The 11,166-nt window shown below is 62.1% G+C and overlaps 1 protein-coding gene across 9 annotated transcripts; it reads right to left on the bottom strand.

Moving 5' to 3' along the window:
* Nucleotides 1-2,352: 2,352 nt before the first annotated feature.
* On the bottom strand, nt 2,353-9,824 carry PNCK (pregnancy up-regulated nonubiquitous CaM kinase). Of its 9 annotated transcripts, XM_019437699.2 has the most exons (13): nt 9,523-9,824; nt 7,084-7,248; nt 5,343-5,412; nt 4,986-5,117; nt 4,671-4,745; nt 4,421-4,580; nt 4,157-4,280; nt 3,905-3,980; nt 3,697-3,809; nt 3,529-3,607; nt 3,352-3,439; nt 3,063-3,207; nt 2,353-2,729 (listed from the first exon to the last, which is right to left on the bottom strand). In XM_019437699.2, the coding sequence occupies exons 3-12, from the start codon at nt 5,408-5,410 to the stop codon at nt 3,070-3,072; spliced, it is 1,053 nt and encodes a 350-aa protein (XP_019293244.1). In that variant the 5' UTR covers nt 5,411-5,412; nt 7,084-7,248; nt 9,523-9,824; the 3' UTR covers nt 2,353-2,729; nt 3,063-3,069. The 9 variants fall into 9 exon arrangements, with proteins under 9 accessions (XP_019293244.1, XP_019293246.1, XP_019293242.2 ...); XM_019437701.2 differs by lacking the exon at nt 7,084-7,248; XM_019437697.2 differs by lacking the exons at nt 7,084-7,248; nt 9,523-9,824 and adding an exon at nt 6,449-6,475 and having other exon boundaries at nt 2,353-2,725.
* Between the last annotated feature and the right edge of the window lie 1,342 nt (nt 9,825-11,166).

The following is an 11,166-nucleotide window of genomic DNA, read 5'->3' as shown; positions in this document are numbered from 1 at the left end:
CGGGCCTGGGCACCTGTTGCTACCCAAGGCTGAAACGCTCTCACAGAGCCCCCCAGGCTCCTCCACCCCCTCGCCCCCAGTTCTTGTCTTTGGCCGCACCAGCCCCTCCTGTCTCCCAGGCGGCCAGACTCATGGCCTAGGCACCCAGGAGACCCAAAACTTTCCTCTCACAAACTGCCCCCTCGGATGGGAAGGCCTGGGGGGGGGGGATGAAAGGATGCCGCCTCTGCTTGACCTGGGGGTCCCCCTATCTCCTGGCTCCCGGATGGGCGGCGCAGCACTTCTCTCCCGAGTGAGGAGTTTCCCAGAGCCCGATTTCGGGGTGCGGGTGCGGGATGGGGGGCACTGGAGGAGAGGAACGGTTTTGAGCAGCTGCCCCAGGTGGTGAAGAACAGGGAGGGGCTGATGGACGGTTTTTCGATGTAGCCATGGCGCCGCCTGCTGTTCGGAGGCCAAATCGCACCCCGGGTCAGGACGGGCGGAGCCGCAGCCCCAAGCGCAGCGATGATGTGGCCATCTCCGAAGCAGGGCGACCCCGGCAAGGCAGGCTCCGGCACTCGTGCTCGGGCTCCCTCAGCAGCCAGCACACTACTTGCCCAGCTCAGGTCTTTCTTATCATCTGAGTAAGCCCACCCCTCCATCACAGGGCCTCCATGAGGGCAGGTGCCTCGCACGGTGGGCCGAGAGGCTGGCACAAAGTAGAGGCCGAATCAGTATCTGATGCACAAAACAAGAACAGGTAGGCGTCACGAGAGTCCAGTGTGAGGATGTCAGAGGTGGCGGGACAGGGGATGACCGGGGCCCAAACGGGAGCTAAGCGGAGGCCAGACAGCTCATTGGAGGCGAGGAGACGGAGCCGTCGAGACCTGGCCGTGGCGCTGCCTGCCTCCGGTCCCCTGGAACGTGGGCAGAAAGAGCAGGCACGGGAGGACTGGATTATGTGACCCAAAAGCCTGGAGCGAAGGATGGCCTAGAAGTGGCCATGGGGACAGGAAAGGAAGCTGCCCACCCGCGCCCCCAGACCTGCCCTGGGCTCAGGGCCCCGTGGGGGCTGCGCATGGGGCACTACAGGGCAGGAAGGGGGCCGGAGGAGAAAGCTGCAGAGGGATTTGTGTGCCTGGGAATGAGCGGGCGGGCGTGCCCACCCCGGGCGGTGCCCGTCCCCGGCTACCTGGAGGCGCCCTGCACCTGGCCATTCTTCTCCGCGGAGGCCAGGCCCCTGGCTCCAACCCCAAAGGCTGCTTCAGGCCTCCCCCCTCTCCCCCCACCGCCGAGACCCAGGCCAGCGCTGGGGTCTAACTGCCCACGGGTCTAACGGCCTCCCTTCAGGTCCTAAAGGCTGACAAAGAGAAAGGTCTTCTCGGTCAGGCTCCGCAATGGGGGCTGACAGGGAGCCGCAGAGGAGGGGTGACCGGGGCGCCCAGAACTCTGAGAGCTCTTCCCCCCGTGGAGGAAGGAAGGAGGCATGCCTAGCAGGGCCAGGAGAGGCTTGGGGTCCTGGCCAGCAGGGCGCCGGAGCCCTGGCTCACCCACAGTGGGGTTGCAAGGGTCAGGGGCCGCAGAGGACCCGCCGCACAGGCGGCGGAGGACCGGCCGCCGCCCTTCGTGCCATGTGCCACAAGCCGTAACCAACCCAGCCTCCGTGTCCTGGGCTGTCTTCCCCTCCCCGTCGCCGCCCCCAGCGCAGGGGTTCCAAAGCCACAGTACAGTACAGACGTTGAGGCCTCAGTGGCGCCCTCTCCTGGCTAAGGAGCCCCGCCTCCACCTTCTGACCCCGGGGTTCCCCAGGCTTCCGCACAAGAAGGTGCCCGCTGGAACCCCTCTCTGTCTGGCCAGGGCCGCGGAAGAGTGGGGGAAGGAAGGGAGAGGCTGGAGGCCACAGCCCAGGGCTCTGGTCGTCCTCCAGCTACAGCGGGCCTCCACTTGCCCGTGAGCCCCTCCCAGTCTGTCCTGCAGCCCACCCCCAGGGGCCCAGAGACAGCGACCCCCATTTGGCCTCCCGCCACCGCCCTCGGCTGGCAGCCCGCCAGGCCTGAGCCGCCTCCGTTTTCTCCCAAGGAGCCACAGCCGCGTGCAGGCCGACTGCTGGGGTGGCGGAGCTGGCCAGCCAGGCCGCCTCTCGCCGGTGCTTTGGGGGGACCGGGACAGGAAATTCTTGAACAACTTGGGAGCTCGCCTGCCATGACGGGAGGGAGCAGAAGTTCAGGGGGCCGTGGGCGAGGTCGCGTGGCCGGGTCCCGCGGGCAGGGGGCCTGCCTCCTTGGTCTCCTTCCCACAGGTGACATCCATCCCCTCTGCCCTCGTCCCCCCATCCCTGTCCCTTACCCCTCCCTCCAGCTCACCACTGGCCCATCGCTCTGTCTGTCTTTATTGATTTGGGGAAAACTCGAGGGCCACGACACAAGCAGGACCACCACGGTCAGCAAAGCACAGAACAGCGTGCGGGAAGAGCTGCCCCCGGAAAGCCTCTTCGGCGTCTAGAGCGGGTGTGGCGGTGACAGTGGAGCGGGATCTCCGTGGACGCACCCCGCCAGCCCCCAGGCGAGGGCGGAGCCTGGGTGGCAGAGGGGGGAGACCCACTGCTGCCCCAGCGCCATGCGCCACACCCACACATCTCCAACTTTCCAGTAGAGGCCAGCCCGGGGTCCTGGGGCTGGGGAAAGGGGACTGAAAGGGCCCGCCCACGGGAAGGGAGTCCAGGAGTCAGGGCACTCGGCCTCAGCATCTGCCTGGGGGCAGCGGGGAGGAGAGAGGAGCACGGGGAAGGGGGCGGTCAGGAGGCTCCCCAGCCTGCCCCCGCCCCCCCCATCCCAGTCTCGGTTCTCAGCAGCAGTGCTCCCCGCCCCGCCCCGGGTCTTGCCATCAGGCTCCTCATGATCCCTGCAGCCACCCGCCCCCTCTGGCCTCCATCGTCTGCTTCTGCCAGAACCCCGGCTCCTTCCCTCCACCTCCACCTCCGGTCCTCAGTCCTCTGCTCTGCGAGGTGGCCACACAGAGCCCGCCCTCCTCTCGGTTCACTTGGGGGTCAGCTCCCAGTGGGTGCAGGGCCCACACCCGCACACCTGAGCGTCACCACTTTGGGGGCTGGCCGGACCCGAGGCCAGGGTGGCTGTGACGGGCCATCCTCCGCCCTGAGGCCTCCTCGCTCTCCGGGCTCTGCCCCAGCTTGCGGATGTGACGCAGGAAGGAAGTGGCATTGAATGCTCGCTGTGGGGAGAGAGGGCCATCAGGCCATGCCCCGGCAATGGCCCCAAGACTCTGAGGGCCACAGAGGCCACTGGCAACCAAGGCTGTCCCCTGAGAGGCGGGGACAGCCTCGAGCCAGGTCCACAGGCCCCTCTCCACACTGACCTTCCAGTGAGTCCGGGCAAAATTCTTCTGGATCTGCTCGCTGACTGAGCCCAGGATGTCCTTGTCAAAGGCTGCGTCCCCAGAGATCCTAGGGGGAGGCCACGGGTCAGTGGCGGGGGAGTGTCTGAGAGTGTGGGCCCTCTGGTCCCGGGAGAGCTTGGCAGGGGCCCCACTCACCAAAGATGCTGTAAAGCCTGCTGGCAGGTGAACCTCTTCTGTGGGTCTCGCTCCAGAAGGTGCCGGATGAAGTCTTTGGCTGGAGTGGGGACGCCAGGTCAGCCCACCCCGTCCCCGCTGCCCTCGTCACTGCCCCCTCCCTGAGCTCGGGGCCAGCTTCACGTTCACCTGATTCTGAGATGTCATCCCAAAAGGGAGAGTCAAACTCATAGCTGGCCCTCAGGATCTGGCTGAAGAGTTCAGGGTCGCTCTCGTCGTAGAAAGGGGGGTACCCACACAGCCTGGCACCCACACATGAATCACCCAGCTGCCGGGCCCTCCCCGACCCAGCAGGAGGCAGGCAGGCAGAAGAGGAGCCTTCCCAGCGGTCACTCACAAGATGTAGGAGATGACACCCAGGGCCCACACATCCACAGCCTTCCCATAGGGTTTCTGCTCCAAGAGCTCCGGGGCTGGGGGCCAGAGACAGACAGACACGCACCCGCACGCACACGCGCCGTGGCTTCAGTGCCGCCAGGCTCAGCCTGGTCGACCCCAGGGATGACCCACTGCCTACCCTTCCCCTGGCACCATGTCCCCCAGCCCCCTCAAGCCCCGGTGAGTCTCAGGGCGCGCCCCCCTCACTGACCCACATATCCTGGGGTCCCGCAGGCAGTGCCCAGCACGTTGCCAGTCTGGATTTTGGAGAGGCCAAAGTCGGAGACCATGATCTTGGAGTCCTCAAAGGGTGTAGCGTAGAGGAGGTTTTCCGGCTACGACACACGGGCGCCGGAGAAAGTGCCAGGTCAGCCCTGGCACGACCCCTGGGGCTGGGCACCCTCAAGTCCCCCAGACCCTCGGTGCACAGGGATGCCGGGCGTGGCCCCGGGCGGGCAAGCAGGAGGACGGGCACCTTGAGGTCTCGGTGCACGATGCCCAAGCTGTGCAGGTAGGAGACGGCGCCCAGGACCTGGCCCACTAGGTGGCTGGCGTCCTTCTCCGTGTAGGAGCCACGCTCCATGATGCGGTCAAACAGCTCGCCCCCCGTCACCCTGAGGGCAGCGGGGACTCGGCTAATTCAGGCCAGTCGGCCCCCACTCACCACCCAGCGGCAGCCCCAGCCGCCCCCCCCCCCCGCCCCAGCTTGCCCCTGCCCTCCTCACAGCTCCATGGCCAGGTAGAGGTGGGAAGGGCTCTCGTGGACGTCCTCCAGAGCCACAATGTTGGGGTGGCTGACCCTGCAATGGCAATAGAAAGGCCCGTATGGGCCACCGCAGCCCCCTCTGGGCCTCTCGGGGCCTCGGAGTGCTTCGTCCCGGGGCCCCAGGGAAGGCTCCCTCCCTCTTCTCTTCCTCTGGCCTCTGCCCCGCTTACCTAGCATAGGCCACCTCTGCCTGGTCCAGCAAGGCAGAGCCCCGGGGCCAGGCGGTCGTGGGGATGCACTGAAGGCACAGGCCTGGCCAGGGGCGAGCACGCACCTGCGGAGCACGGCGATTTCGTTCTCCACCAGGGCCTCCTTGCCTCGAAGGGCCTTCTTGGGGATGCACTTGAGGGCGACGAGGTGTGAGGAGCCCCGCTCCTGGGCCAACACCACCTCAGAGAAGGCGCCCCTGAGGCAGAGAGGGGGAGGCAGGCAGGGAGGGGGAGAGGCGAAGAGGAGGAAAGGAGGGGGCGGGGAGGGAAAGCAGAGGTGCGGAGGGGGAAGGGCCCTCCTAGCTGAAGAAGATGGGGAGGCCCTCCCAGTCCCAGGCCACCCATCCGGCCCCCCCACACACACTCACACATTCGCTGACACACACACACACACACACACACACACACACACACACACTCACGAGCCGAGCTTCTCCCGGATCTCATAGACGCTGCTGATGTCTTCCGTCTGTTTCTTGAGCAGCAGCATGTCTGTGGGGGGTCGGGGAGAGATGGAGAGAGGCCCCCTGCGTGAGGCCACCCTCAGTGGCAGCCCTGCTGAGAAACGCATAAATCGCCCCCAGCCCCAGGCCGGCAGCATTTCGCCCCTCCCCCACCGCCCAGGCCCGCACTCCCAGGTGGGCGACTCCCAGCGAGGCCACCGCAGACCTTCCTCCCCTCCCAGATACGAGGCCCCCATCCGGAGCCCCCACCCCACCCCGGCTCTGGCACCTCGACGGCGATCAGCGCCCAGACACCCCTTCTCTGCCTCCATACAACCATGGCAGCCGCGATCGGCCGGCTTCCAGAAGGCTCCGTGCACCCCCACCCCGTCCCCTCTGGGCCCACCCCCATCCACGGCGCCCACAGACGGCCCTCCCACACCCCCAGGCCTAGACCTGTCACCCAAGGCCCAGCGCTCACAGGCACTCGCGACTCAGGCCACCAACCCTCCCAAGATGCACCTGCGACCCCAGCGCCCAGCCGCCTGCCACGGCCACGGCCGCGGCCACCCACGCGGCCGCCCAAGTGCAGCCCGGCCCTCGGCGCCTCGGGGCGGGAGGGACTCTGCAGCCTGGGCCTCCCACGTCCCGAGCTGCGTGGGCCACGCCGGGCTTGACAGGTGTGCGCGGGGGCTGCGGCGGCCGTGGCCGGGACTCCCACGCGCCCCCGCCCGCGCGCGCCGGCGCCCGGGAGCGCCGGGTGCGGACCTGGAGCCGAAACTGCAGCGTCGCCTCGCGCAGTGGCCGCCGCGCCGAGCCCCCCGCCCGCGCCCCGCCGGACCCGCCCCCTCCGCGCGCGCCCCCGCCGGCCGCTGGCGACCGAGCGAACGTGCGGTGGCCGAGCGCCGCCGCGGCGCTGCAGGGCGCCTTGTAAGGCAATCGGCCGGCGCGCCGGCCCCCACCGCCTCCCTCCTCAGTCATTCGTGCCGGTTCCTGCCGGCTCCCGGTCCCTTGGCGGCCTGGCTGGGCCGGCCCCAGGGCCTTTGCACCACCGGCTTTTGCTGTCCGAAAGTCTCTTCACCCACATGTTGACATAGCTCGCTGCGTGCTCTCAGGTCTCTTCCCTCGCGCCAGCCCTGCCACTGCCATTTCTGCCACCCTGGCCTGAGCCACCATCCGCACTCAATTGGAGGACAGCAACAGTCTCCCCATTGGGGTCCCTTTGTCCTCGGACCCCACCCTTCGCCCCTCCTACCCACAGTCTCTTTCCCACCGAGCAGCCAGACCATCTCCTATATCTGGAGATCGTTTCACCGGACCTCCGGACCCTTCCACAGCCCTCCAGGCCATGAGGCAAAGCACAAGTGCTTACGGTGGCCTAAGGGCTCTGCATGATCGGTCCCCCTTCCCTATCGCTGCTCTGGCCCCTTTCCACCCAGTCTCCCGCTCGCTCAACTAGCTCTAGCCAGCTCCAACCACACTGGCTTCCTAACTGGCCCTCAAACACACCACACATGCACCTGCCCCAGGGCCTTTGCACTCGCTGCCTCTCTGCCTGGAATGCTCTTCACTCAGATACCTGCTTGGCTTGCTCCCTCACTCTGTCAGTCTCAGCTCAAATTTCACCTCCTCAAACAGGCCTCCGCTGCCCACCCACCCCAGTCTCTAGAACACCACCCTGCCCGCCCTGTCTTCAGGAGATCCACCACTGCAAAATCACCTTCTCTGTCTTGTCTTCCTCATCAAAGAATCCACTCCCAGAAAGTGTCTCTGCTGAACCAGCTCGGGAAATTAGTGCAACAGTCAATCCTTCATGCAACAATTAGTTGATTCCTCCCATCCGGTCCCATCTCGGTTCTGGCACTCCTCCTAGGGGGTCCAGGCCCTGCCAGGGATGGGGGGACAGCTGTTCTGGCTGTTGACAGGAGTACATCCATACAGGTCAGTGCTGCACAGGCTTCATGGAGGCACGGGAACTGCCTGCTGAATGCATCTTCACAGGGGTGTGTCTGTAGTCCTTGGCATGACACAAAGTCTCTTTTTTTTTTTTCTAAATTTTGTTTAATTTTTTTAAATTTATTTTTGAGACAGAGAGAGACAGAACATGAGCAGGGAAGGGGCAGAGAGAGAGGGAGACACAGAATGTGAAGCAGGCTCCAGGCTCCGAGCTGTCAGCACAGAGCCCGACACGGGGCTCAAACTCACGATCTGCAAGATCATGACGTGAGCTGAAAGTCGGACGCTTAACCGACTGAGCCACCCAGGCACCCAGTCTCTTCTTTTTCTAAAGTTTATTTATTTTGAAAGAGAGAGAGAGTGAGCATGAGCGGGGGGGGGGGGGGGGGGGGGGGGGGGGGGGCGGGGATGGGGAGACAGAAGGCTCTGTGCTGTCAGTACAGAGCCAGACACGGGGCTTGATCTCACCAACCATGAGATCACAACCTGAGCCGAAATCCAGAGTGAGACGCTTAACCTGCTGAGCCCCCCCCAGGCACCCCTGACAAAAAGCCTTTCAAGAGAGTCCATGGGGCCGACAGAGGTTTTTCAAAATCATCTTTCCAGAACTCAGCTCCCACCTGTCTCTGTCCAAAACGTGGTAAGTCTGAGATGATCCCTCCAGTTCCTGCTCCCCAGCCCTTTCCCAATCGTCCCCCCAGTTAACTCAAGAAGGTTCCAGGGGTCTCAGCCCTCGGCAGCATGTTCATTCCTAGGAATGGAACCGATACTGAGCCCCGTCCCACACCGACCGTATGTCCTCTTTGTTCCCCGGACACCTGAACTAATAATGGACGCACTGGAGACCCATGTTACTTGCTTGTTTAATGGTTACACGTCAGCAGGTCGGATCCAGGGCTGCTGTTCTGGTCAAGCCGGAAGGAATTTTACCAGAGCCCCGTGGTCACAGATTGGAACAAGAAGTGTAATTTATATACATTTGTGTTTCAGAGAAATACAAAGCATGAGGAATAAAAGCCCGGAGAAAGACAGCACAAGGGGATGTCTCTGAGGGGCAGCGGACAAAAAGTGGAGGCAGGAAGAAAAAGAACTAACTTCCAAAGGGAACATGGAAAGAGTTTGAGATGGACACTGGGATCAGTTCACCGGGTGATTTTAATGCCATTGGCCTCATGTCAAAAGTGGTATCACGGTTGTTGTGTTTTTTTTTTTAACAGTATTTACAAGACACCAGAAAACACACCCTTTGCAACTGTTTGAACATCCATTGAAATATCGTAGACGTCAACTTCAAAATGCACACGTGTGTTGAGTGGTTGGGATAAAGAGCTTTTCAAAATCCTTTCAGGGGACCCCTCAGAGAAAAATTAGCTCAGAGTTGACCACAGGCCTCAATGTAAAATACCAAACCTTTAGAAGAAAACAGAGGAGAAAAATCTGTCTTAGCGTGGGCTTGGCGATGAGTTTTTATTTACCTATCTATCTGCCTGTTTATTTATTTACTTACTTCCTTATTCTTAAGAAGGCTCTGCGCTAGGCATGGAACCCAACGCGTGGCTTGAACTCACAACTCTGAGATCAAGACCTGAGCTGAGATCAAGAGTGAGACACTTAACCAACGAGCCACCCGGGCGCCCTGAGTTTTTAGATATAATATGGAAAGCATGGCCCGTGAAAGAAAATGTGAGAAACTGGACTATCGAAATTTTCAATGTTTGCTCTGCAAACAACACCGTTAGAGAAAGAGAAGAAAAGCCACAGGCCGGGGGAAATGTCTGTAACAGACAAATCTGATAAAGGACTGGTATTCAAAATAAACAAGGAGCTCTTAAAACTCAACATAAGAAAGCAAACAGCTCGATTAAAAAATGGGCAAAAACAAAGAAATGCAAACAAGTAAGCATAGGAAGAGATGCTTGAGGTCGTATGTCCACAGGGAAGCGCAAAAAATATTTTTAATGTTTATTTATTTTTGAGAGAGAAAGAGTACGAGCAGGGGAGGGGCAGAGAGAGAGACGGGGACAGCAGAGAGCCCGATGTGGGGCTCCATCATGACCTGATCGTGACCTGAGCCCAGGTCTGACAGTTAACACTTAACCGAGCCCCGCAGGCACCTGGAAGTGCAAATTACAAAACTAAATGTACTCTTCCCAAATGAGGGAGCAATCGTGCTTCTATTTACCTAAAGGAGTTGAAAACTTACGTCTACACAAACAGCAGCACGGAAATGTTTAGAGCGGCTTTGTTCATCATCATGCCAACAGCGGAAGCCACCCTGATGTCCTCAGGTAGGTGAATGGATAAAGTAACTGCTCGGTGAAACAAGTCGGCCTGAAAACAGCAACATACTGTAAGATTCTCTTTATGTGACATTCCAGAAGAGGCAAAAACGGTAGAGACAGGGACCACATCAGGGGTTGCCAAGGGTTTGAGACAGGGGAGTCCCGGGTGGCTGGGGGAAGCCTAGATGTCTAGGGCTGGGAGGCCGGACACCCTGGGGAAGTCAAGACCCAGAGAAGCGGACAGCAGAAAGAGCGAAGCTTAACATACACAAATTTTAAAGTTTTTTTTTTTTAATGTTTATTTATTTTTGAGACAGAGAGAGACAGAGCATGAACAGGGAGGGGCAGAGAGAGAGGGAGACACAGAATTGGAAACAGGCTCCAGGCTCTGAGCTGTCAGCACAGAGCCCGATGCGGGGCTCGAACTCACGGACCGCGAGATCGTGACCTGAGCCGAAGTCGGACGCTCAAGTGACTGAGCCACCCAGGCGCCCAGAGAAGATCAGATGGGGAGGGACAGGGGAGATTTGTCCAGCGTGGCTGCTCGGGCTGAGAGGAGGAGGCCACTGTGGCCCGGGGCGGGGGGGGGGGGGGGGGGGGGGCATGGTTACCTGCTTGGGTGAGACTGGAGTGGCGGCGGGGGGCAGGGGGGGGGGAGGAAGGCGCAGCCCTGTCAAGTCTGGTCTGGGGGCCTGTTGCACCCCCCAGGTCATGGAGCGCCCCCCCAAGGAGGGTCTAGAGACACCCCATGAAGGCTCCCCCTGGAGGGGTGCCGGCTCGGGTCCTAGAGCCCCGGAGCTCCCCGGGCCCTTCTCAGCACTCACCTCCCCCTCGGGCCTCCCTGTGGCCCCTCTGGCCAAGCTGCCCCCCCTCCCAGCAGCCTCGGATCTCACGAATCTCACGGATCTCATCGGATCTCACGAATCTCACGGATCTCACGCAGGCAGCTCACTCACTGCTCAGCCACTGGCCTTTGAACCTGCCTCCCCTCCCAGGGGAGAGGAGACCCGCCCTTGGCTCCTTCAAAGGCCCTCCTCAGGTTCCCTAGGTCTTGCCGCCTTCACCCTCGGCCCTCCCTGCAGCGGCAGCCATTTCCCCAAGTGCCACCCGCTGGCCCACACCCCCTCCAGCCACTGCCTTCTCTCCCCGCCGCGCTCCTGGTACAAGCAAGATCTTAAATTCTCGAAAGGGTTGCCTGCACCCGGCCGAGTCCGCGCGTCCTCACTTCCCCCTGCTTGTCAGGGCGCTGTCTGACCTCTGCCCGAAGACCATGTCCATCACGGCTACCGCCCTCCCTTCCGCGGGCACCCCCGCCCCCCCCCCACCCGCCGGGACGAGATCTGTGGTTCACTGGGCTACTCGTCTTTCCCCCTCTGCCCTTGCTCCCCGGTGGCCCCCACTTCTCCACGACGCCTACATGTCACACACTTCTCGGTGGCCTCTGTCTGCAGACCAGCTTCAGTCTGACACCGGGCCAGAGAAAACTCCAGTTAGGGTCTTCCGATGAACAGAGCCGCCCTGCCACCTGGCGCATCCCCAAGCCTCACCCCGCTCCCCCGTGCCCT

The sequence above is a fragment of the Panthera pardus genome, unplaced genomic scaffold, assembly GCF_024362965.1.
Source record: "Panthera pardus isolate Hobbes unplaced genomic scaffold, ASM2436296v1 HiC_scaffold_27, whole genome shotgun sequence".
NCBI classification, from domain to species: domain Eukaryota; kingdom Metazoa; phylum Chordata; class Mammalia; order Carnivora; family Felidae; genus Panthera; species Panthera pardus.
The sequence above is the reverse complement of the archived record's forward strand: the minus strand, read 5'-3'. Positions and strand labels throughout refer to the sequence as shown.

Coding starts and splice junctions, on each gene's coding strand:
- PNCK (XM_053891809.1), bottom strand. CDS start 5,695: ATGGAGGCAGAGAAGGGGTGTCTGGGCGCTGATCGCCGTCGAG. Junction 4,746..4,985: donor GAAATCGCCGTGCTCCGCAG/GTGCGTGCTCGC, acceptor TTGCCATTGCAG/GGTCAGCCACCCCAACATTG. Junction 3,810..3,904: donor GGTGTCATCTCCTACATCTT/GTGAGTGACCGC, acceptor TGTGGGTGCCAG/GCTGTGTGGGTACCCCCCTT.